The sequence below is a fragment of the Heloderma suspectum genome, chromosome 4 (genome assembly GCF_057233095.1).
Source record: "Heloderma suspectum isolate Gila_16-S chromosome 4, 16-S_ref, whole genome shotgun sequence".
NCBI lineage: Eukaryota > Metazoa > Chordata > Lepidosauria > Squamata > Helodermatidae > Heloderma > Heloderma suspectum.
Window position 1 is genome coordinate 239,469,531 of NC_139461.1, and position 26,960 is coordinate 239,496,490.

General features: G+C 46.9%; 1 protein-coding gene across 4 annotated transcripts in view; it reads right to left on the reverse strand.

Annotated features, from left to right (window-relative positions):
• AMPD2 (adenosine monophosphate deaminase 2) overlaps positions 1–26,960 on the reverse strand; it is a 56,575-nt gene that overhangs the window by 13,456 nt on the left and 16,159 nt on the right. For 2 of the 4 annotated variants that reach the window (XM_084852856.1, XM_084852857.1), the window contains exons 2-11: positions 15,680–15,810; positions 11,911–12,041; positions 10,582–10,650; positions 8,623–8,734; positions 7,903–8,089; positions 6,298–6,439; positions 2,901–2,990; positions 2,099–2,228; positions 1,333–1,527; positions 655–786 (exon numbers count right to left, since the gene is read on the reverse strand). In XM_084852856.1, the coding sequence (XP_084708982.1) occupies positions 655–786; positions 1,333–1,527; positions 2,099–2,228; positions 2,901–2,990; positions 6,298–6,439; positions 7,903–8,089; positions 8,623–8,734; positions 10,582–10,650; positions 11,911–12,041; positions 15,680–15,810 (1,319 nt within the window). Of the gene's footprint in view, positions 1–654; positions 787–1,332; positions 1,528–2,098; positions 2,229–2,900; positions 2,991–6,297; positions 6,440–7,902; positions 8,090–8,622; positions 8,735–10,581; positions 10,651–11,910; positions 12,042–15,679; positions 15,811–25,642; positions 25,899–26,960 lie in introns of those variants that run through there. The other 2 variants (XM_084852858.1, XM_084852859.1) reach the window with 2 other exon arrangements.

Consider the following 26,960-nt stretch of genomic DNA (forward strand, 5'->3'; position numbering starts at 1 on the left):
AGGAAACACACACCTTGAAGGACAAAACTCATGATAAAGCCAGTGCAGAGCCCTGTACAGCAGACGTGTTCCTCACATGCATAAGGAGAATAACTCATCTGGCCTGCAATCCTTTGCTTTGGCTTCCCACCTGCCCTTCAACAGCCTCTGCCCCTTTCCAAAATGACTGCTCTCTTTCCCCCATCTTGTCAGCCCTGCATCCTCCCTGCACGCCCAGTGTGGGGAGAATGGAAAAATCACAGGCAAGTCTGAATATGTGGCAAGTCTTTGCTATCCCTGCTCAAGCATGGAAGCTGGTGCCAGACAGAAATCTGGGCAGACTAACAATGTGAGCTCTTTTTAAAAGCACACCAAAGAAGTTACAAGCCCTCATGATTAAGGGGAAAAGTGTGCAAGCAAGCAAGGATTATCTGGTAAAGGCTCAGAAACCAGAGGAGGGCTGGACTGGGCCAGAAGTCCAGAAATGCAGTTTACATGCCCGGCACACCTCCCTTTCCCTGGCTCTCTTGATTGCCTTAACCCAATTTGCATGTCCCTCCCATGCTTAAAAAACACACAAAAATAGGTATATATCAGTATTCAGAGCTTGTTCAGCACCCTGGCTTTAAGCAAAAGCTCTCAGATCAGGTACTAAGGAAACCACGCAGCCCTTACCTTGATGATATGGGCAAAGTATTTTCCAGAGACTCTGTTGTCTGTCTTGATGAAAATCTCTCGCAGAACAGACTCACCAATGGGGTTGTATTTGGCATTGAACTTGTCAAAGCGATGAAAGGTGTTACGATCCTATTAATAGAAAAGGCACCATCAAAGACCATCGTAATTAGATGCCATAATCATAGAGGAGGGTGATTTTCCTGTTCACACCTCCAGTGCTATAAGCCCTCTAATCAGAGCTGGGCTTCACAAGACCCCTTTGTTCTAGCAACACAGAGCCGGTCCTGGAGATAATGCCCTCCAGGACCGGCTGCTCAGTGCTTCAAACACGTGCTTTCTTCCTTGACATCTTCAAATGTCACCACCAGATCATCTATATCTGGGCAAACAGAGACCGAGCTTTCTACTGAGTATCTTTGGGTAAGAACTAGAGATGTGGTCACAGCTGGATAGAAAGAGAGTCAGGAACTACCATCCAGCATGCAGGACAGGTGTACGTTGTGATAGTAGGGAACAACTAGTATCTGACTTGACATACTTGGACATCAAGGAAAGGACACCATTCAGCCCACCTCATTCCCAAGTAAGGAAAACACTTTCTAACAAGTCAGTAGTCTCCAACAGTCTGCCCAAGGCAAGTCTCTGTACTCTCTCTGATAGGGGTATTTAACATACCGCATGGACATCGAGCGTGTCAACGCTGAGATCGTAGGCTGTGAGATTCATGGTCTCAAAGACCTCCTTAAGGGTTTGCTCCTTTCCCTTCTCTACATGGACGATCTCCTCCAGGTGCTTCTTCATAGCCCGTTTGATGAAGCGCAGCAGATGCTTCTGGTTCATGCAGGATGACGCGTGGATGTGTGTGTCCACCTGTTCAAGAGATTAGCAGCTAAGAGTGCACGCCAGGAAGTCCAGAGTTCAAGTCTTACCTTAGCCATGAGCACACTAGCTGACGTTATGGCGAACCACTGTCTCTCAGCCTCAGCCCCACCCCCCAAAAATCTTTAACATGGAGTAATACTGACCTACCTTACAAGGCTGTTCTAAGGACTGAGGTAAATGTGCTTGAGCATTAAAAAACACACACTACATAAATGCTTATTCTTCAAACTCCACAACATTTCTTACCACCTTAGTTGACTGGGAGATGCTCATATTAGCAGGAAGCTAATTCTTAGCCCATGTAGGAAACTCAGGTGCAAAACCCAATATATATAAAAACAAGCCTTTGAAACAGATTCCCTATGTATTTAGAATCAATAGAGAGAGGCCCACATCTCCATCAGACCTGCCACTCCTTCCTTTGGAACTGCAGAGGCTTGGTGCCATTACGGTTGTAGTGGCAGAGAATTCTGCAATAATGGTCCAGTAACGTGTGGCACTAACATCACCTGTACCAGTAACTGCAGGCCTATATTCCTGAAACACACAATGCTGGTACCTTCCGGATATTGTAGAAGTCACGATGTGGCACCCTTTTCTGGGCTGCCAGCTCTTTCATCTCATTCAGCAGGACATGCATCTGGAACTTGGAACTCAGGTATTGCAGCCGTCTGTAGCAGAAGGATTTTCTGGCCACACGTGAAAGAGGAATGGGGTTAAGCTTCATGCACCTCTGATCAGCCCCTCTAAACATAGGCCAGCACTGCAAATCACAAACCAGGTTCCAATCTCTACCCCTGAAGCTGGCTTAGTCCAGTGCATTGGTCAAGAAACAACCTGTGTTTCTAAGGAGGTTTGAGTGAATGAGAACAGTGAGGTGCCACTTCCCAACGACAGAACATGGGGATGACAAGGGACCCACAGAACACATCACTGTGCTAGGTCTGACCAATGGTCCATCTAGTTTTACTTTCTGTAATAAAAAGTGAGAAGTAGTCATACGCTGCAGAGAAGTTCAAAAGCAAGGCATGATCCATCCTTCTTGTTCGTTCCTAGCATCCAGTAATTGAAGGTGTACTGCGTCTCAGTTTGAGCATGGAGACTGCACTTCTGATTATCATGGCAAGCAGCAACTGCCGGAACTATGCCTCCATTTATTTACTCAATCCATGTCTTAAAGCAGAAAGTCATTGGTGCTAGTGCCCACCACAAAATCTTACAATGACAAATCAATTCTACAGGATAAGATACCAGGACCATAATCTACCCTGTAAGCTTAGCCTGATTTAGTAGAATTTGAATTTAGACAGGCCTTGTTCTTGTCCATGCAGATCAAGAAAGTACAAAACTGCATCACTTACATGGGGCCATTGATGATCAGAGCCATAAGGACATTCATGTCAGCAACAAACTCCTGCAGGTCAGGATAAGGTAAGTCCAGTTCTGTGCTCCTTTTAAAAAGGGAAGAGATCAAATGAAACCACAGACACAGAGGACACTAGCACAAGGGCATAATGAAGAACAGAAGAATAAATCAGGCAGCAGCTACACTGCTCAAGTGTGTGTTTTGGGTCGTTGATCTGTGTAACATGAAATGTAAAGCCAAGAAAAGCCCCGCCAACAGCAAAGGAGAAATGAGGACTATCTCTAATCTTCGGTTAGACTAGATGATGAACAGTTACAGGAGGAGCTTTCAGCTCAGAGAAAATTGCAAACAAGGTGCTCTGATATTATATATGCATGCAATATTATTTTATTATTATATGTTTCGTGTTTTTTCAGCAATAGGTGAAACCCATTTTATTTTCCAAGGCATTTTTAGTGCTTGTAGATCTTTGCACTGTTTTATCTATGTTTTACTTCTGGTTTTATTATGCATTGCTGCTGGTTTTATCTTGGTTTTTATCTGACTTTGTTTTTTTGTTAAAATTTGACTTGCTTTACCTTGTTTCTATCTGACTTATTTTATTGTTATTTTGAACTTTTATGTTTTTAATGAGTACACTGCCTAGAGAACTTAAGTTATTGGGCATTTTAAAAATGCGAAAGATAGACAGATAGACAGAATATTAAGTTGGCCAGTTACCTTTGTTTCAAATTTAGATTGTCACAATGTTGGGTTCCATATTAGACCAGCTCCGATAATCAGGACAACTTATCTTCTGCATTTGTCAGAGGAGAAATTAGATTCCTGAAAATGTTAGCTTTCATTTTAGAATAAAGAACAAGATACTAGCTGTCACTATTATGGAGATACATGTTTTATTTCATTTCATTTTATTTTATTTTAAATGCTTAAATCCTGCCGATTTCCCTGAGATGGAAAACATGCAGGTTGTTTCTGAGAAAAACTCCTATTCTTTATATACTGCTGTTTTCACTTATCCATGCCTCCTTTCCTGCTACTGCAGTACTTCATCCAAATTGTTGCAAAACCTCAAACACTAGGTTGAAATTAATGCATGCAAACTGAGGAACTTCATGCAGAACTGCTCTTGAGGGAGCTATCCTATGGGTGACTGCAAGGGTCAGTCCTTGCTCCCGGTCCTTTTTTTAACGCCTATATGCAGCCCCTGGAAGGGACTGCCAAAACAACGTAGTGTGCAGTGTCATTGATACGCCAATGACACCCTGTTCTGTTTCTCCTTTACATCAGATCCAAGAGCAGCAGCTGGTGCCATGGGCTGGATGAAGATGAAAGAACTGCAGCTGAATCCGGATGAGACAGAAGTGATGATGGATGGGGGATCCTGTGATGCAAGAATGATGGGTTTGCTTTTCTAGATAAGGGTCAAACTCCACCTGAAGGGTCAGATTCAGTCTGGGCTTCCTTTTGGACCTGGTTTTGCTGCTTCATTCTCACACGGCAGCAATGGCTAGAAATGTGTTTTATCAGTTTTGAGTGATGAGCTGGCTTTGTTCTCAGACTCACATGTAACTACTGTTGTCTGTGCTTTGGTAGCCACCCGTTTGGACTATTGCAATGTGCTCAGCTTTCAAGATGGCTTCAGTGCTGTAGCTGATGCAGAATTCAGAAGCCTGCCTTCTGGTTAGGGCCGGCTGTAGGCAGCACATTTCACCTGTTCATGTTCATCTGCATTAGCTACCAATTAGGTTCAGGGTTCAATTGATGGTGCTTGTTGTCTCAGCCTTTAAAGCCCTAAATAGCCTGGGTCCTGTATAACTGAAGGTATACCTTCTTCTGTACAATACTCTCTGTCTGCTAAGTTCAACAGAGAAGGCCCTGCTTTTGGTTCCTCCCTTTTCAGGTTAGGTTCATGGGAATTTGGAGCAGGGGTGTGTGTGCGTGCATGCGAGATAACACTGACCCTGTTGAACTGTGCCCAGAGAGTCCTGCCTAGTTACAGCTTTGTGTTCCTTCCTCCAGCCTGTAAAGCCATGGTTGTCTGGAAGGGCTGTCCCAGCATGTTTGAAACTGGTCAATGATGTTGCTGCTAGAATGGGATGGTTTTTAATATTTTTCTTTGTTTGGTTTTTATTGTGCAACACTCTGAAGGTTTAAGGAGAAAAGTGCAATAGTAATGTTTACATACATTTTACTGATGGGCTTAATTTATTCTGAAAATAGCATGTGCTTTTTGGTGCAAATAATGAAGAAACCTGATTAAAATGTGGATTTGCTACCCTGTGCAATCAAAACTGTGTAGGCGGTTGTCAATCACACCCTCTCCCCAGCCCCTGTTGTATAAGTGTTCCTTTCCATGCTTCCTGAGGGGCAGATGGCTATAGGGAAGGAAGTACATCACTTACAGAGATTTTGGTAACATTCAGTGCTAGACATTGTGTGTGTATAAAAAAATATTTGCATGAAGAAAGCATTGCAGATCACGTGCCTAACTTATTACAGTTTGCCATGAAAGAGTGCTTAGGTAGGTTTTCTAGACTGATTTGGTATAGATGAATTTTAACTTTTGTTAGGCATATGCAATAATTGCAGATACCTGGGCCAAAGCACTTTTTTTTTTGCCCTAGAGTATGTGCATGGGGGTTGATCACACTCAGGAACCTAATGTGGAGGGTAGGGAGCATTCACCCAGGGATTGCGAACTTCTGATCCGCGGGCCTTATCAGATTCCCTATCCAGTCTGGCAGCTCCTTCCCCTGTCCTTGCCTCCTCTGCCATGAAGGGGAAAGCTTTTATCTCCAATCAGCTGCTGGCTGGAGATAAGAGTGTTTCCCTCCAGGGAAGAGAGGGAGGAAGCTGTTGAGTGATTCAGTCCTGCTTCCTTCTGAGCCTTGCCTGCCGTGGCTTGCCCTGCTTACTTCTGAGTAGACATGATACTCATGCTTACTTCTCAGTAGACATGCAGAGCCTTGGTATTTGGGATGCTATGTGAAAGTGCTGCTAAGCTATTCTTTGGGTTAAGCTTAAATATGCTGGCATTTTGGCCTTGCCCCTCTTGCCTTTAGCCCTGCCCAACACTGGAATGTGGTCCCCAAGAGCTTATCCAAAATGCGAGTTCTGCCCTTGGGCTGAAAAAGGTTCAACACCCCTGCTCAAGAGTAAAAAAGAAAAACATGTGCTTTGGGTCTACAATTCCCAGTTACAGAGAAAGTCGAGAGTCAGGAACTTGCCCAGTTAGAAGTGGACTGCAGATAAACACATGGCTCTCAATGACATCTGTCTTCCTCCAAATTTTCCCTATTACCACCAAGGACATTCTTTCCCTGAAGCACTGCCAGGGCATCCTTGGTATTGACCAAGGCATCCTCATGCACTCTGACAGTTCCTCTTACTTGTCAGTGATGTCCTGCTTGGTGTACACATGAACTACTCCATTGACCATCTTGAGGCCAAAGCCAAGGTCTCCAGGCATTGATTCAGGATCATACTTCTCATAAGGATGCTGGCTTGTGAATGGTGGGTGTACTGGAGCATCTGTAACACAGGTAGGAGCATATGAGAAGCCATGCCTCTGCTTAATCACTGTAGCTAGTGTGGTTATTGTTTTAATAGGAAGCTGGAATACAAGCCATGTAACTATTCTCAGGAACCATCCCTCTCATCATCCAGGGTGTTTTGCTAGAGCTGGGAAGAAAGGCATGGGACACAAAGCAAGCGAGTCAACTCTGTGATGGTTAAGCAGGTAAGGAATACAATGGATTAATATTCAATGGTAAATATAGGATGCAGACAGTCCTACTATGTCCCAGTTATGCCATTTCTCCCCTCATCCCCTCCCACCCATCCAGGGCTGTGTATAGGCCATGATTTTATGGGAGCACAGAAACCTTGTAGAATGTGGTCTTGGGTGCAAAATTCCATTTTCCAAAGAATCTCACCTTCTCTTTTCTTGTTTGAGAGCAAGTTTCTAGTTATCAATACTAAAGATACACTTTAAAATGTGTGGGAAATTCCTGTTGAACTCTCAGGGTAGGGTTTCAGCACCCTGCATAGCTCCTTGCCCTCCCCCCATTACTAGCAAAACCAGAATAAAAGTATGCAGAGCAGAACACATGGAAAGACTAAATCGTGCAAAACGATGCAAAATGCAGCAAAGTTTACAAATTGGCCCTACTGGAATAATATATACAGAATGCAAACTTCAGCTTTTCTCAGCAGAGAATATGAGTTGCCTTGGTGTAAGAAAAAGAAGAAAAAAATTATGCACTCACAGTCCTGCACTCACCCTGTACTCCCTGCATCTCTCCATGGGCTGCCTTCACCAATTCTTTCTAGCTGAGCTCTTGCAGACTCTACAGGCATGCAGAGATGACCCATTAGCTCCTGCCGCTACTCAGTCCTGCCTACTCCCAGCTGCAGAAAATGACCCAGTTCACGTGATCAAAACAGCCCACCATGTCTTGGTGGGCTGTGGTGCATGCTGGATGGGTTTTGAATATTCAAGCCCTGGACGTGGCTTGTTGTGGTGTCCAGACCCAGGGATGGTGGGCTATGTGAGAGTTAAACATGGTCTGTTGATGGGTTATGCAAGGGCTGTTTAACCCTCATGTAACCCAAGGTCCCCAGGTTCGAATGACACGGCAACCTGTGGCTGGGGCATGAATATTCAAAATGGCCACACACACACACCACAACCCACCATGGCTTAAATAAGCAACAGCGGGCTGTTCACTCATGCAGACTGGCCCGGTGCATTACTTACTCTTGTGGCTGTCATTGGTTGTGGGGGAGGAGAGGAGTTGCCCAAGGACTGTGCATCAGCTTCCTCCATCCAGCCTACCTGGATCAGCAACACCTTGGCTACCTTGTAAGTCCCCAGGGGCTAATCTAAGCCCTCTTCATGTTCCTTTTCCTATCTACCTCTTTTTCCATCTCCATCACTGGAAGAAGGGAAATGCACTCTCTCTCCCACACACGTGCCCAGATTCAGACCTCACCTGCGGCCACAGGGGTCTCAGGGATCTCCTCATACATCCTGGGAGCCAAGGGCTTTTCTGAAAGGTCCTGCAGGAAGCGGGCTGTGGTCTTGCAGAAGCTTTGCAGAGACAGTCCCATGTACTTCTCCCGAATAAACAATGCCTTCACCACGCTCTTGGCAGCATCCAACAAGTCTGTGAAGGGCACCTGGAAAGGGCAGGAGGAAAACAGTTAGTTGAACTAGGGAGGCCTCTTAGCACAGCATCAGTATGAGCTGGCTTCATAGGCTAGGAAACAGAAGGAGTGAACCACCACAGCAGCCCTCCCAAACCTGGTGCCCTCCAGATGTGTTAGACTGCAACTCCCATAATTCCCAAGACAACCCCCACCCCGCTGCCACCAGCTCGCTGTTATCTCTGATCTGAAATTGGAGATAACACTGGGGGTTCCACTGATGGCACATACCAACAGAGGGAATCCCCACTATTATCTCCAAGCTGAGATAGCAGCAGGGGGCTGCCATCCAAGGGGATTCCTACAGGGGGTGAGGTTTGCAGCCTAAGCCCAACCCCCTAAAGGAACCCCCAAGAAGCTGCGGGGGCCAGACTGCAATGCTGCACTGGCCGGAGGCTCTGCACCCTTGTTCTATAGTCTCTGGGTGGAGGGGAAGTATATGTGTAATAAATAGAGGAAGAGGGAGAGGGAGAAATGGGGATAGTTCCTGAATCAGTCAGCCTTACCCCACACGTCTCTTCTCCAGAGATGGTGACCCTCTGGAACTCCCTCTCTAGAAGTACATCTCGCTCTTTCGGGAAATGGTCCACCAGGTCCTCGCCCTGCTCCTTAAACAATCTGGGAGCAGGGGAGAGAAAAACAGGAAGAGGTGAGGGAGGAACAGGAAATGACAGACTGGGCTCTGCCCACTTCTTGCTCTGCTACAGGAGTCCCCTTTTCAAAACAGGCAGGTGAAGACATCAATGCAGGACGCATCGCACATAAACATGGGCAACACAGGGACTTCTAGGCCTCCCCCTCGCCTGGTGGGAACAGCCCTGAACTACGGGGAAAAGAAGGAAATAGCTGTGGAGAACAGGTTGCCTCAGATTCATGGGCACCTCCACAGGAAGCATCCCTAGCAGGAAGATTGCTTCTGTGCCTCAGAAGGAGAGACCATGTTGATCCTGTACACCTTTCCCAGATGATCTGACTGTCCCTTTCTATCCTGGGTAATCAATCATCTGGTCAAGAAGCACAGAAGCAGAAATCCCCAGTGCAATGGCCCATTCTGGCTACGTTGGTCTCCAAATGATCTCAAACACAATGACAAGGACCCTGCCTGGCTGAGTGGCTGGGTTTACTAGGGTCCAAGCTGCTCAGCCAGCCAACGCACAATGAAAGAGTGGGGGGAAGAAATATAAACATGGAGACAAGAGGCCAGCTCCATCCACTGTGTCTGCCATGGAAAGAATAAAAAAAAGACAGGAGGGAAATGGAGCTCAGAGCAAAAGAACAAGGGAAGATGACCAGCAGTGGAAAGTGAGGAATTCTCCATTCTCCAGTGTCAAAACACTGTGGACCCAGGTGACACAAGAATCAAATATACTTTCATCTGATCCAGTTACCATGAGCTAAGAAATTATGGCTTCCCATCTTCTCAATTTGAACTGTGGCCTGGTTCGCACATAACGCTAAGCCATGGTGTGGTTTGTTGAAATCTGGTTTGTCGTCGTGTCTGAATCCATCTCCACAAACAGTCCATGGTTTTGTTAACCAGTTACAAACCACAAACAGAAGCTATGGCTTGTTGTTGCCTTATGAAGTCTGGCTTGTTTAAACCATGGCTTGCTGCGACATCAGAACCCAGAACTATAGTTTATTCCTGGCTTGTTTGTGCTGCTATCTGCCCTGAAACAAAGGTGGCTAGCAAGAGCACCCTGAAAATGAAACTGCTCTGAAAGCTGGCAAAATGGGCACGAGAGAAACAAACCAGAAATAGGAAAAAGAATCTGTGGTTTGTTTGCTCATCTGCAAGCCAATTCAGGAAGCAGAGGAGGGAATCAGTGTGCGCGAAAGGAGAAGGGAAAAAATGACCCTGCAGCACATTCCCAGCAGATGATATCTGAACAGGGCCATAATCTTTCCTCTCCAGTTCTGGCCTCTAAAGGAGTACAGGAGTACAATTCATGACTAAATCAACAAACCATGGTTAACATAAACCATGGCTTAGTGATCTGTGCAAACACAGCCATTGTCTTCTTCTCAGAAGGGTTTTCCAAACTGACACACATACATGCACGCATGCCAAAATGGCAGCTAACTTTAACCTTTCCTTTCCAGAAATGTCTCCATTCTAATATGCCAATCTTTCCTTCCGAGGGTGAATTCATTTTGGTTGGTTACCACCCTTTCATTCCGATGTCCAATTCCAGGCCTGCATCCTGGCTATGTGGCATGCTCCCAGTACTTTGTTCACTGCAGATTAGATTTTTCTTAGCCGTCCCTGCAACTAATTCATTGACCACAAGCCCAGTGGTCATACATTTACAAGTGGGATGTGCCACAGGCATGTGAACAGAACTCTGCAAAGTTAGTGTCACTCACTTTGGGTCTGACAAGTTGGGGACAGGATGAGGATTCAGCCGGCGGGGTGCTCCCACGCCCACCCCTGAGTCAAGGGCAGAGTGAATTAAGGCACTCACTGTAAGTCAGCAGCACTGTCAATTTTCAGGAAGTCCTGCTTGGCTCTGAGTAAAATGTCGGGTTCTAGTCTGAGGACAAATGGGAAGTGGAGGCCAAGACCAAGATAGGGACAAACAGACAGACAGGCAGAGAGAGAAAGAGACGGATGAAGAAATGGTGGAGGAAGAGGATGAGGAGAAAAAGAAAACACTAGCATTAATACAGAAACCAACACCAGAAATGGCAGACACTATACAGCAATATTCACCAGCAATGGAATCCAAGAGAATGAATGCAAGAGACCCAGGTCAGACATTGTGACCAAACCATGGTTTGGCCACCAGGAAAGTGCTTCTGGTTCACATGCTCCCTTCTCCCCTTGGGCATGCCAATTTCCTCCTCCACCACCTGGGTTGCAGTAACTACTTTGACACCATTGCTAACCAGAACCAAAAACTACAGTTTGAAGTGGGGTTCTGGCCTGGAGGCGAATGACGGCTAACGATAACCATAATTTGCTTGGTTCAGACCTTATGGCAAACTATGGTTACCACAAAGCAGGAAGCAGAGGAGGGAATCAGTGTGCACGAGAGGAGAAGGGAACAAATGACCCTGCAGCACATTCCCAGCAGATGATATCTGAACAGGGCCATCATCTTTCCTCTCCAGTTCTGGCCTCTAAAGAAGTACAGGCAACTATGGCTAGATAAAGCTGGAGGAAACCCAGATGTCTTTTTCGCCTTGGTATGGTAGCTAACTGCAAATCAGTCCTACCAGTGAAAACCTCAGGGCACCCAAGTCAGACTGTGTGCAGGACAATCATATGTAAAACGCCAGCCACACACACAAGCGTGCGCACACACACGCGCACACACAGCCAAGCCAGTGGCACATGTGCAATTCTTCGCAGACTTGTCAACTGCATTGTTGGTTTGCTTACACTAACAGCTACTATTATTGCAAAGCAGGAGCAGTGACTGAAAAGCCCTGGAAGTCTCCTTCAACCTTGTTCCTGGGCTATACCAATCCATTCCCGGTTGAGACTAAGGACTTCTTAGTCTCAACCTGGAATGGATTGGTGTAGCCCAGGAACAGGGTTAAAAAGGAGTTGTATCCAATGTTGATCCTACTTAGAGCAGACCCATGGAAATGAATGGGACTTCAGTTAGACTAACGTTGAACACAACTCAAGGATTCCCATTTGCTTTCTTACCATCTATCCCAGTTCTCAAGTGCTCTTATTCATCCTGTTGTCTTTGTCCTCAGTTTCCCCCGAAATGCTCCCTCCTACACTTGGGAGCACCAAAGGAATCAGGTCAGGAAAAGGCCAAGAAGCATCAGCAACTTACTTCACATCCTGGCTGATTTGCCGCTCCAAGCGCTGGCGCCTCTCCTCCAGCTGTTCAATGGGACTGTCTTCAGGGAATTCATAGGGGGCACTGCGCATTTCACTATCAGCCAATGAACGGCAGAACAGCTCCTGTGGGCAGAATAGCACAGCAGTGCGGTAGTGTGCATGTGTGCGGGTGAAAATACTGTAGCCGGTGCGTTAAAGAGACAGGAGCTATACCAGGGGTGGGCAACTTGTGGCCCTCCAGATGTTTTGGACTACAACTCCCATGATCTCTCACCATTGGCTGTGCTGGCAAGGATGATGGGAGTTGTAGGCTGAAACATCTGGAGGGCCACAAGTTGCTCATCCCTGATCTATACCATGATGCTTTTTTTTTCAGGATGGGAATTCACTCTGAGGTTACAACTGGAGGAACTTAAAATTGCTCCCGTGGTGGTTGTCAGGTGAATGCCACTTCCATGGGTTTCTCATTGCCCAAGTCATCAAAAGTTATAATAATGATTAATAAGGCCCCACCCAACAAAGCCCTCTCCAGCAGGTTTCTGACACAGTGATGTGTCAACACCAAGAACTGCAGCTGCTGAGCCATTAAATAGGCCCTATTTATTTATCGTATGGCACATTTACATCGCATTACAATAAAAACATAGAGCATAATAAATATGAAATGTAAAATATAAAATATAGACAGGAATATTACAAACGTATGTCTAGGTTACAGATATAGTTTTTTACTTCAGTTGTCACAGCCAGGAAATCAGCAAAGTCTCCATTGTAGGCTCGGTTTTGACACTCTGTCACTATATGTTGGATAGTTTGTTTTTCAGCCCCACAATCACAATTTGGTGATGTTGTTTTGCCCCATTTATAAAGGGCATCTGCACATCTACCATGACCCGTGCGAATTCAGTTCAAGGTTGTCCATATCGCACGGGGCTGGTCAAATCCAGGTGGTTTTTCCAAGATGCAGTGCAAGCTTCGGCATTGTGGAGGGCAATTTCCTAGCCAATGTTGTTTCCATGTGTTGTGGATATTGAAATCATCTTCTAGAAGAGCTTTAGCTCATATTTTAGCAAATAGGCCCTAATTGCCTCCTATGAAATCCAGATGGAAGCTAGCGCTTCCAACGCTTCAAAATCACCACCGTTCTCCTCTACTGCTTCCCAAACACTTCTCTCCACTTAGAGCATTTGTTTTAACACAATAAAGTGCCTATAGAGGCCTATGAGATGGGCTAACCTATGTCACCGCAGAGTGTTTCTGTGGTGAACACAAGCGCACATTTATGCGCTTCAGATGTTATGGTTTTAATGGGTACACAATGCAGAGGCCTGTAATATGATTTGACACTTCTATCAATTCAAATAACGCAATGAGGGGACTACCAACTTGCTAGCAGAAAGGAAGACAGTAGTAACATGTTCAGTGTGGCAGAGGTGAATTCACAGGACTTTTGCTGCCTTAAAAAGACACGTACATTTTAATATCCTAGTACCAACTCTGAAATGAGATTGGTTTTTAGCATGGATCAGTTTGAACTGAGGATCAACTGGCTGTGATGAGTACCTATTGGCCAGCATCAATTACATCACTAAAAATACTCTCTCCCTCCAAGTCCTTAGAGCAGACCTGCAATTGTTTTTAAGATGTTTGTGGATTTTTTGAGAGTGTGGAGAAGGTGAAGGATGAAATTTATGACATATGAACACACATATACTTCTATGTAAAAACAAAATAAAAAAGATAGTCCTCCTGAATTACAAAGGAAGATACAAGATAGAGCTGACTTTAGAGATGTGTGAGGAAAGTTACAAAGCTGGGTTAACATAAGAAGAGCCATGCTGGATCAGACCAAGGTTCCATCTAGTCCAGCATTCTGTTCACACAATGGCCAACCACCTGTCAGCCAGGAACCCACAAGTAGGCCCTTCACTATTCACACACAACAGTAAAGGGCCTGCTATACCAGTCTTAACAGTGACTATGTCTTCATTCATTCACAAATCACAGTGTAGCCTGACTCCAAACCACAATGCCATTCAGACACACAGGTGGAGCTGCTTACTGTCTCAGACCAAGCCCTGGTACCACCAGCATGTGTGAATCGAGTGGGAGCAGGAGAAATCATTTGCCGTGTGCATTTCCCTGCTGTGGCTAACAAAACCTTCAATCACAGGCAGCAAGCACATTCTACCAGACACAGATATGACCTGGAAACTGCTGAGTCAGGCTTGCTCTGCAAGGGTTTCCCCCAATAAATCAGACAAGCAAATCAATTACTTAACCTGCCAGTCGGTTGAAAGAAATGCATTTTCAATTAATTCACTTGGGACCCAATTCCTGAAGCCCTGCCTGTGGTAATGCTGCACTCACTCTTGAAAAGTAAGTAAAGGCAGAAAGCCAAATGTTCATGCCAGCAGTGTTTACAAGGGAAGCAACATTAGAATTACTGGTGAGGCAAAGTGGGACCATTCGGCAATGACCCACAAATTACGGAGCTGAAATCCTGGACTCTTTGGGTCTTTCCTGCTGGGAAATGCACCCTAACTTTTCAAAGCAAACAAGGGCCCCTCCAGACACGAAGTCTGGCCAAAGTACTGCCATAATCACTTTCCCTGAAGGGGGCTCAGCTCACACTTCAGCAAAGGATGTTGCTGGGGCTAGATGTTTACTCCAGTTGCCTGAAGCAGACAGCTTGGGACTGGATCACTCAACAAGGTGAAAATACGCATAGTTCTTCCTCTCCTCCGACTCCCTTCTTCTCAGGTCACTTGTAATGCTGTCACTTGCAGGTGAGTCCATCATTCACTGATTCTAATGGCTCTAGAAATCATTCTAGACAGCTCTAAGTAGAGACCTAAACGTAGGGGTCTGACTCTGCCACAGTTTCAGGCCAGATTTAAGTTAAGGGAGGTTTGTAGCAAGCATACCAGATCTGGGCTTGGAAGCAGTTACAATAAACTCACCAGAGTCCCAGTGCTGCACTGGAAAATTCACCTGCCGTAGAACCTGGCTCCCCCGCTCCCATGGACAAATCATCCCAGATGAGGCTGCAAGCAATTCTTGGCCTACCTTGACTTTACAACATGGTTAACGCTGTGTGACTGTGGAATCACTGTTGTAGTGGAGACTGCGTAACAACACTCTGTGAGGCCTCAACTGGATGGGGGCACTAAAGCAATGTGGCAACCTGCCCCTCTGTGAAGTATCCCAAGGACATCCCACTACAAGCAAGCCCAGTGGTGCAGTCCCCCCAAAACACTGGGTTGGATACAGAGGTGCTCTTCCATTTACGTTGATGGGCTTCAGTCCAGCAGAGGTGTCCACAAATGAAAGGGGAGAAGTAATTTTTACCAATTTCCCCTTCTCCTTTCACCACCTCCCACACTGTGGCACAGGGTCCCCTAACCCTCCAGAGTGATTTTTGGAGGGTGCCCATTTTGTGGGACCCAAGAACGATCTGCTCTTGTGAGCAGAACTGTCCTCACAGATCTCTGAATCCAATCCATTATCTCCAACAGTAAAGGGTACATACTTTGTTTTCCTCTCGCAAATGTCAGAGAATCACATGTATTGCTCTGGCTTCAAGAAGGTTTTCTAAGAAACAAGGTTACAAACTGGCTTTGTTTGTTATGAGTAGACATCAAAAAGAACAATCAAAGGAAAAGAGGAACTCAGGGTCATTGGGCATCCGCTTGGATCTCCTAGGCCTTGTTCCAAGGTTATTATATACGAAAGCCACAGCAAGGAAGAAGAAAGGCTACCTCAGCGATCTCTTTGTACTTGCCATCCATGGAGGTGCGCAGGTCAACCGGGAAATGCTTCAGGCAGTGGGGAGGCCCTGGAAGGGAACGTGCAGGCTGTAACTGGCGGGATCGTGGACCACCGTGAATCTCTGTGGAAATAGACAGAACAGCAGTCAGGGAGACAAGAGAAAGCCACAAGCTGCTAGCTTTACCAGAATAGTAGGAGGGAAGAAAGACGTTTAATAAGATGCAGCCTATGCAGGAATTCTGACTGGATTTAAAAGATCTACTGGAACACAGCCTTGCTTTCCTAGGATCTTCTGCAGAAACCTTTGCAGATTAGCAGGTGCCCATCATTTCACGCGACACTTGCTAAAGAGTTGGTTTTACCATCACCTTCTCCCTTCTCAGTCCTCTTCAAGCCTTTGATGGAAACAGGCTGTGTCTTATAGAAATGCTACACTATAGATCAGTCTAAGGCAGCCTTCCCCAACCTGCACCCTCCAGATGTGTTAGACTGTAACTCCCATAATTCCCAGCCAGCATGACGTACATAGAAATAATGAGCATGTGCTATCTCTCCTCCACAACCTCGCCATCCTTGAATCTGATCGTCAGGTCTGCTGTCCTGAGGATGCTTTCCAAAAGCCATTCCTTCACTTCATGCATTGAAAAACACAAAGCTGCTAGGATTCAAGAGCAGAGCAAAGACACTACTTAAAAATTTAAACGAGAAACAAAGCAACTTTAATCCTAGTACCCATCCTGACAAAGAATGTCTAATAACTGGCAGATATTAACATTACATGGGGAACCCTGTGTGAAACATGCTGGGGTTTCTTCTATTTTCTAGCTCCTGTAATAGTGCCCAGTTTATCCATACATTCACCAGTTACAATCAGAGTCCACATTAAAAATAGAAAGAGACCGCTTCCTAGCACAAGGGCTACACTCTTATCCTAAACAATCTGTTCACCCACCCCCAATCAAGCTCCACAATCAAATTACCAGCTGTTGGTCTGTGTCATAGGTCCCCAGATCTGTTCTCCTGCAAACATCCAAGAACTATCTTAAGATACATCTTCCTCTGCTTGTTGATACAGCTGCCCTGACACCAGAGACAAAGACCAAGTCCCACAGCTTTTATTCTTTATCTGGACTGGAAGCCACCACACTACTGGTATGATGAGAAGAGCTCCAAGATAACTGTTTCATGGCAGATCATTAATTTTGTCAATACATAAGCATGTGTTAATTTGCGGAGATTGTGAACAATGCACAATCCTTACCTTATCTATCCTAACAACAGCCCTGTGAGCTAAACCACTCCTCCCTCAACTATCACCAGAAGCCGCCATTCCAGCAGGCTGAAGCAGAGGGAGATGAGATGGGAAGCAGGGCCATGCCACCAACCCTGCTGAAAGTCCACTTGCTGTTTTCCTCTTCCCTCCCCATCCCCTTTTCCTTTTGTGTCATGTTTCTTTAGATGTGTACACCTGCAGGAAGGGACTGTCTTTTAAAAAGTTGATTGTATGTAAGCTGTTCTGGGAGCCTTTTTGGCTGAGGAGCAGGATGAAAATTTGCTAAATAAAGAAATATTCCCATTTCATGGAATGGGGGACTGAAGATGAGAGACAGTGGGCTGGTTTGCTAGATTGCCAGCCAGTTAAGAAGCCACCATGGCTTGTTAAGTACACTGGGCATGCTAGTCACATGCCAGCTCAATTTGCTTAATTACCCTTTTCGGTATGGCTTACCATGTTGCCCAGGCCCAGTGAGGGAGGGTAGCTGCCGTGGTTAACAAACCACCCCAGAACCCTAAAACAGCCCATGGGCTTGTTAACCACACTGGCAATCATGCGAACCGGATCACTGACTTGTCCAAGGGCACCCAGTGAGTTTTCATAGCCGTGGGCTTTGAGGTAGAAATTCAGCCCACAATTATGCTGGACCACACTGTTTCTCAGATGTGATTCTCAGTTAGCCAGTCATACAGAAACAATAGAAAATGTTACTGATCTGAGGACGAGACCTCACTTCAGATGGGTAACAATCCGTTAGCAGCTGTCATCCCCATTCATTCAAGCATTAACAATAATCAAGAAACTAACACATTTTCAATAGCATCTCCTTATGCTACAGATGGAAAACTCCAGTGCAGAGACGAAAAGGTTTACTACCAGGTTTAACAGGGAATTTCTGGCAGGGAGAGGAACTGACTATCCTAACTATACTGGGGAGGGAACATTATTGTGGAACATACACATTGACTGTAGAAGGTGGAGGCCCCTATTTTATTCCTTGCCATATCCAGTTAAAAGGTCCTCATGCAGAAGAGCTGGAGAGAAAGACCTCTGCCCAACATCATGGAGAGATACAGTCAGTAAACTATACTAGGCTAGCGGGGCTCATTATAAGGCAGCACTTTCTTATTTTTCACCAGCTTCAATAGTCAGCTGTCCCTTTTGAGGATAAGAGGCACTCCGAAAGGTAGCCCTTCCCTGTCAAGGCTTTCATCTACAGGGGCAGAAGGCCTGTATAATAACCAGCCTCCAGCTTGGAGATCAGTACCTTAGTTGGCTTCCGGAGAAACTGTAAGGGGAATAACACATCCTTTGTTCTATTAAAAGGAACCTGGCAAAGACACCCTCTCCTGTTTGTGACTACAGAGGCGGACAGCAAGCACCACGGATGGATCTGCCAGACCCTATGCTGAGCTTCCAGGATATGATCACCAGAGAGATACTGCTCAAAGTCCATTTTAGAGGGGTGACTAGCTTTCTGCTCTCAGGCCTTATTTATTTATTTTATTTATTGCATTTATACCCCGCCTTTTTTCCTCTTGCAAGGAACCCAAGGCAGCTTACATTATCCTCCTCCTCTCCATTTTATCCTCACAACAACAACCCTGTGAGGTGGGTTGGGCTGAGGGTCTGTGACTGGCCCAAAGTCACCCAGTGAGCTTCCATGGCCGAGTGGGGACTAGAACCCGGACCTCCCAGCTCCTAGTCCAACACTCTTGCCACTACACCACACTGGCTCTCTAACGCTTTAACAAGAGCAACGGCTTGCAGACCAGACCTTTCCTCCCTGCTGCTGCTACTGCAACAGAACAGCCACTCCTAGCTCCCTTGCAGGGCACAGTGGGGGAGTTGCTGGAGAAATCAATAAAAAATAACAGCACTACCGTTCTTTGTTTGCTGTGGGCCAAGATCTACCATGGAGAGGTCTCTCTGGAGCCACACAGGGATGACCTAACTCTGCACAGCACGGGGCAAAGCAAGATGTGAAAACACAGAGCCACAGGGAACAGCTATGTTCCCTGCGGCTGAAACGCATGCCACCAGAATTGACATGCCTGACCTCAAAATTCCTAAAAATAAAGCAAGGTAAACAATATGGACGCCAAGGGAAGGGAAATGAAGGAATGTAGAGCTACTGGAGACATTCCGAAAGCAGGTCAGAGTCCCAACTCCTATGTGGTCATGGTAAGGATTGTTGAACAAACACTCCACACATATCTTGTTGTAGACACCCCCCCCCAAGACCTGCCTCAGCCCCCCTTTCTCCCAAGCAGTCCTGTCTATTTAACCATATCTTCACCCCTGCTATCCACAGGCTTCTAAAGGAAATCCCACATCAAGGTTGACACCTTTTCCCCCAAGTAGGCCTCCTGGGCCTTCAACAGTTGCCTCACGTGCAGAAATTTAGAAGGCAAAGTATTCGTCTTCATTGCATACATACAATGGAAGAAACTGTACCTGTTGAGTTTCTGCCTCTCCTGCAGCCGCAAAAGCCGTAAGAGGCCTGTTAAAAGAAAGATGGCAACTCTAGCCACAGCCCTGTTATATCTGCTATGCTGACGCTTGGGAAAGCTCTGAGAAGTAACCAGGGCACTGGAACTACCTGTCAGCCCATTTAAACACTGCACCCTGGTTTCATTTGGAAGATTTCCATCTTCCTAACAGTTGAAAGAGAAGTACCACTAATGCCACAAAACAGAGTGATTAAGGGGGTACTCCTACGGGGGTAGTCAGCTGCCTCCAAACTCGGTGGCGGCCGACTATCCAATGCAGGATGGGTAGAGCGTGGAGGGGATCTTCTCCTCCGCGCTCCGGCTGCCCTGCATTTGTGGATAGGTGGCCAATTTTGGCCATCTAGCCAGGGCGTGTTGGAGTGAGGGCCCCCCCGTTGTGCACAGAAAGTGTCATAACAGTGCTTCCGCGGCCCCCTCCATTGGGAATGCGTCCTTTTCGACCACTCCGCGCTGCTCTTACGAGCACGGAGCTGGGGACAAACCATACTGCCTACAAGGCAGTGGGGGAGGGGCAGAGAGTCGGGTTTCTGGGAACCAAGCTCAGAGCGCCGGCTCCAAGCTTGGTTCCCAGAAACTGAAAAATCCTATTGCCATCTAGATGCTGCCGAGTGGCCACAGGATTGTACCCTGACTGATTCAATTCCAGCATGTTATAAGGTTGCCCATAGATATGTTTATGTTTCTAACTCTAAAGGCTGCTTCACACAGTACAGAAAATGTGTTTTTTCTTTGTCCCTCCATATGTCTCCATGGCAGCTAAACATAACTTGGCAAACATGAGATTATCTGATGCGTGCCTCCATATTTGGACATATATGTGCTCCCTCCATACATGATTGTAGTCACCATGGAGACACACAGTGGACACATAGGAGCTCATCTTTCCCATAATGGCCCAGTACAGCTGTAACACAAGTGATCTTCGAACCTGTGTGAATCCCTACCACCGCCCCTTCCTGGCTAGTGTAAACTGTGGTGCAATTGTTAGGTCTATACTGGCAGTAACCACAGTTTGCAAACCAGCTTCTAGTCCTGGCTTCAAACTTCAGTTCAAAAGCTAATTGTAGTTAGCTGGTGCAGATGTTCGTGCTGCTCTCCAGTTAATGCTAACCAGGGCAGGGAGGCAATGATCTGTGACAGTGAGAGTAGGAGGGAGATGGAAGGGCCATGCAAGCCTGAAGCATGGTTAGCATTGCATCCTCACTGGGCTAAATGCAAAGGAACCCTAAGAAAGAAGAGAATAAGTTTTATTTACTGAGCAGAGAATAATAAGTAACACTAGTTTAGAAGAGGGAGGAGGTAAAGGTTCAAAGGTACCAAGAAAATTGACACCTCTTGCACAATTGGACTCTCATCAACAATTACTGGCAACTACATACTCTGACACTGTTGCCTCCTGTCAACAGGCAGGAAGTCTAGATGCCTGTTTAGTCAATTGTGTCATAAGGAAAAATCATCTGGCTTGGTCAGAACTTCCTTTCATTTCAAGTATTTTGTAGCCATGCAGGAGCCTTGGTACTGAATGCTCAGGAACGAGGGGGATTTCTGGATTGGGACTGCCACAACCCAGCATTTTACACACCTCACTCCTTCCCATAAGCCAATGTGAGTCAGTTGTTGTACTGGGGCTAGGGAGCTCCAGATCCAAGTCACCCTTCAGCCATGAAGGTCAGAGCTACCATGGGCCAGGCACTCTCTCTCCCAACCTATCAATGGCTACTAGTCCTGATGGCTATGTGCTACCTCCAGTATCAGAGCCAGTAAGCCTATGTGCACCAGTTGCTGGGGAACATGGGTGGGAGGATGCTGTTGCACTCATGCCCTGCTTGTGGGTTTCCTGTGGGCAGCTGGTTGGCCACCGTGTGAACAGAATGCTGGACTAGATGGACCCTTGGTCAGATCCAGCAGGGCTCTTATGTTCTTATGTTGACCTAACCTACAGGGTTGTTGTGAGGTTAAAATGGTGGGGACGGAGAGATCCATGTATGTCCCCCTGAGCTCTTGGAGGAAGGACAGGATAAAATATCATGATGAATTAAGCCACAGTCCATGGCCAGGCCCATGGCCAAGCCCATGGCCCCTATAAACATTTTCACCCCAATGCCTCATGTTCTCCTTTCTTCCTTCCTCTCTGTCATACTATATATCACATTTCTTTCTTTGATGCTTTATAAAGGGATTAGGCAAATTCATGGAGGATAAGGACTACTAGTCATGATTATTATTTATTATTACATTTATATCTCACCCTTTTTTCCTCTTGCAAGGATCCCAAAGCAGCGTACATGGTCCTTCTCTCCATTTGTCCCCACAAGAGCCCTGTGAGGTAAGTTAGGCTGAGAGTCAGTGACAGACCCAAAGTCACCCGGTGAGCTTCTTGGCCAAGTGGGGACTAGAAACTGGATCTCTCGAGTTCCAGTCCAACACTCTAACCACTATACCACATGGGCCCCCACTGGCTATGTATTATCTCCAGGATGACAGGCAGTATGCCTCTCAAAACCGGTCACTGGGGAACATGAGTGGGAGGGTGCTATTGCACTCATGTGCTGCTTGTGCGCTTGCCATGGACATCTGGTTGGCCACTGCGTGAAGAGAATGCTGAGCTAGATGGACCTTTGGTCTGATCCAGATTGACTCTTCTTAGTAATTATGAAGAGGATATCAATAGGTACATACATTCATGCAAATTCATGGCTAGCTTGCCCATTCTAAATCACAGAATCTGGCATTTCCTCGGTTCAATTCTACAAGCCCTCTCTATAATTAATGACATCCACTGCTCAACTGACTACATATATCTTCCCATCCAAACTAGTTATTGTCTAAAGTTGCTGGCCAGAACACAGCCCAACCCAGCTGGTGTGCGAACACTGGTTCCTCATCTTACTCTTTCTTGCCATGACTCAGAAATACTACTGTAAAAATGTATTTAGTACCAACAGGGTGAGCAGAACATACAAGCAAGCTGGGGTGCAATCCCATGCATGTTTAGATGGAAAAAGGCCTACAACTCCAAGCATGCCCCAGCCAGCATATACTGGAGGTACATGGAAGGGGAGCAACTTATCACCTGCAGTTGCCCCTATAAATACCTGAAAATCAATACAAGATCCAGGTTAGTTACTTCAGAAGTTCCAGGTCAATTTACATGGAAGAGAAGCTTCTAATACATGGAAGATATGAAGCTGCCTTATACTGAGTTGAACAATAGTCTGCCTAGCTAAGTATTGTCTACACCAGGGTGGAGTACATGATATGGGGAGTTGGCTGCATTGTCCCCCACAGGCCCCTCACAAGATGATGACAATGGATGCTGCCACAGCCAATGACATCATCACCCCCGCCCACACCCATTTCACGTTTCTTTGTGGTGAGAGAGGGACTGAATTCTGTGCCTCAATCAGCATAGAGAAAGGGACTTGGCCAGTGCTGGGAGGGGGAGCAGCACCTCCTCACAGTGCCAGCACAGCCCCTGGCTTCACACACCATTACGTTTGTCCCTGTGGTGATGGCACACAGCACACAAAAGGACTTAGACGGTGCTAGGAAGAGGAGCTGCTCTTCCCAGTGCCAGCCAGTTCCCTGCCACCCACATCCCCACTGCTATCTCTGATCTGACAACAGCGAAGATTCCTCCAGGGGGCAGGGTTTGGAGGTCAAGACTGGAAGATTCCAAGGAGACTATAGGGCTGGATGGGACTGGCCTTTGGGCCACAGTTTCCTGGTTTACACTGACTGGCAGCAACTCTCCAGGGCTTCAGACAGCAGTCCCTTTTCCAGCCATACCTGTACATGCCAGGAATTGAACCTGGGACCTTTTGCATGCAAAGCATATATGCTCCCCCACTGAGCTACAGCCCTTCCCCAAAGGTTCCAGGTAACAAGAATTCCTGGCGGTCCTTTTAAATATTCCAGGGCAACAGGAAAGCAAACAGCTGCTGCAATTCCCAGCCCACTCCTATTCCAACCCCTGCTGTGCCCATACTAATGTAGTGAGCAGGATGCCAGTTTTACACCAGAGCAGGAAAAGGGTAATGGTGGACAAAAGGAGGCCAAGAGGCTGCATCTTGACGGTTTCATGTCCTCTTGAACTCTGGTTGCATCTGGTGCTATTGTTGCTGCCTCTGAGTTTTTAAAAGGGCAGGCAGGATCTCCACGTTGTCATCTGGCAGCCTTACACACTTGCTGTCCACGAGACCTATGTTTTTCTTCCATACCCGCTAGGGCCTAACAGGGTATTTGTAAAATGAAAGCACGAAGAAACATTGTTTTTGAAATAAGTTCCAGTTATTAACTTCTCCCCTCAGGTGTTTTTAGCAGTTGCATCAGGATTCTTATCTTGAGGTCTCAGCCAGCTGCTGTTTAACTCACAGCATTTGAAGAACTCCTGATTCTGTCCCAGAAGCACTAGCGAGACACATTTTGTGCGGATTTTCAGTTTTCAATCCTTCCGAGCAAAACTCGTCACAGAAAAGGAAGCCAGCCCCTACTGCCATTAGCAGCCTCCGGGCAACACATCCCTGTTCATGGAGGTGGAGCCGTTTCTCCCACTAAATGCTGAGTAAAGTTTTGCAAGTGCTACAATTATCCTGCAAGGTGGGGTGACGCAGAAGCAACTAATTTTGTCTGAGTTTATTCATATCCTGAGCTCCCTGGAGACACGTCAGTGCTTTGTGGGTGCGCCAGGACCTTGTCATGACACGAGGCTGCGATGATCACAGGAGAAGCATCAACTCTTGTTCTAGCACAGGCAGCCCAGGATCGTCCGCTGTCACATCTGGTTCAGAGTGCGTCTGTCTCTGATGCGCCTGAGGGCCTGCTGCATCCCATAGGCGGAGGGGAGAAGTGTTTGCTTGGGGCCCCTGCTGCTCCTCTCCCACCCCTACCCAGAGCCAGGCTCTGGCTAAAAACACAGACAGGCTCCTTGCTAATGACCCTCACATGCCTCCCTAATGGGCTCCCTGTGCGCAATGCAAACAATCAATTCATTAGGAAAAACCAGCAGGGCTGGGGAACAGCCAGAAGCTGCCTTATGCTGAATGGTCCATCTAGCCCAGGACTGTCGACACTGACTGGCAGGGGTGGCTCTCCAGGCTTTCAGGCAGGGATTTTTCCAGCCCTACCTGGAGATGCCGGGGATCAAACCTGGGACCTTCTGCAAGCAAAGCAGGTGCTCTGCCACTGCGACAGGACTCCTCCCGCCTTGGGTGGACACCTGCCAAAGCCAACCGGGAGCATCCATTCCAAGGCGAATCCCCCTCCCCTCTGGAACAAAGCCCCTTGCAATGCTGCAGCAAAATTTTGGTGGGCTCAGCAGTGTGGTCTGCTGTTCTCACACTCAGATGACTATTGGAAGGGAAGTCAGAGTATTCTTACATGGCTTCCCACACTAGCTACATCAAGATCTACTCTGAAATTGTAATGGTCCTACAGCTACATGGCAAACCCTGGCCTTCACTTAGTCACACTCTTGCCACATGTAGAAGCTCCTATAATCATGGACACCACTGGGTCAGTCACATGTCCATCTTGCATTGCTTTTCATACCACTCTTTGGGAACTCCTGAGCCTTCCCACCCCACCCCACCCCACCCCCACACACAGATGCAGAAATGTGGTTAATTCAGATACATCCGACAATAGGATACGGTCCAAAATAGCTGCAAGAGAAGTGCGCTGTTGCCTCCAAACACTTGCTCCAGCATCTGCACAAGGATGGCTGACTGAGGTCCCCATGAGTGATGAGCAACCAGTTAGAGAAGCTCCCCCCAAGTACAAAGCACATCCCCCTCCCCAGCAGAACACTCGGGTTTTGAAAACGCCACACACAAACACCTGAGGCAGAACTTGCCAATGCTCCCCCTCTAACTTTCAGGTATTCACCTTTGGCAGCAACCTGAGCAAAGGCCTTCTCACAAGGAATCTCACATGCCCACCTCATGTCAAAGCCTTTAAACCGCACGGCACGCCTCTTAGACAAAATACTGTCACTCCAACCCATTAAATAACAGAAGGGCTTTACTAATCCTTCAAACAGCTTATAGCTCCTGACTAATTCAAGCTGCTGCAACTCAACCCAACCAGCCCCAGAGGGAGGAAAGTGAAAGAAAAAAGGAAAAAGGAAGAAGGAGAGAGAGAGAGATTTCCAAACACTTACAGACCTGGCAGTGTTAGGGCCTCACTAAGCGTCTCTCTTTTCCACCTGGAAACCAAGAAAATGACAGGCTATGCAAGGAGCATCCCATTGCCTACTATCCAAGCACAGACTGAGAAGTCTCTCGGGTACCCTTGGGGTGGCAGAGTGCCCGCAAGGAGGCTACTGAGGATCGATCCGGCAGGGGTACTTGCTGTCACTGCTGCCGCCGGTATTTCACAGCCTCCTCTCTTCGCGCTGCAGTCCCACAGGATTCCAGCTCCAGAGCCGGCTTGGGCTGTACCAAGCACAGCTACGTGGGGGGAGAGAGGGAGGAGACAAAAAAAATATTGCAGCCTCTTCCAAGAGAGAGGCAGAGTCACAAACAGGAGGGAAGCCACCACCGGTGGCCAGGCAGCACAGCTAACTCCTGGCCTCAAAGTACAGGGAGTTAACCTCTGAAGTGCCAGCCACAGCTGCCTGCTGACTCTCTGTCTCTCTCCCACTCTCACACAATCTCTCTTTCTGAAACCAGGCAATGGCAAAGATCTGCCCACACATCAGGATTTCCAAAAGCACACAGCACCACATACTGGTCACTTGGTATGAAAAAGGTGAGCCTCAAACAAAAGCTTCCCTGACATTTAAGTGTGTGCACACATGCACAAGTGTGCACACACACCAAAGGTGCATGTAAGCACGCAACAAAGAGTGTTTTCTGTTGAGGGCCACACACTCGCGCACACACATTTCACCAGCAATCAGTTCACAACGTGTTATTTCTCAGTCTTGCCCAAACATTAAACCCCATTCTGGCTAGAATCCTTGCCCAAGTCCTCCTGCAAGAACCCCTAAAATATTATTCTCCTCCTATCTGCACCATCTGACTCCCTGGGCACCCAGTTCTAACCCTTAGGCATCACTACTTTTCAAACTGCACAGTATCACCTGACTCTTAAAGTTGCTATGAATGGCACAAGCATGTTAAGCTGATTCCAAGCTGGAATTGTGGAATGGGTTCAGTTCCAAGTAGGGCAGGGTGAGGAGGAATTGAGGGTGCGCTGTATGCAGGATCAGAGCTCAGTGGCAAGATGGGGGTGGCAGTAGGTATTAGCGGAGGCAGCCAGGAGCTTTGTCTCCAAGGGCTACAGCCACTGGTTAATTCAGAACAAACAATGACCTATGAGCAGCAGCTGTCCTGCTTCCCCCAGGATGCAATGGAAGTGCCTGGCTCTGATTCTGCTGTCAACCGAGATGAAGGGCCTCAGGCGTGACAGCAAGGGGCATCTCATTCCCCAGTTCAGTCTTTGAAGACAGCCTGTCAGCGGGTTTTGGAACCCTGCAAT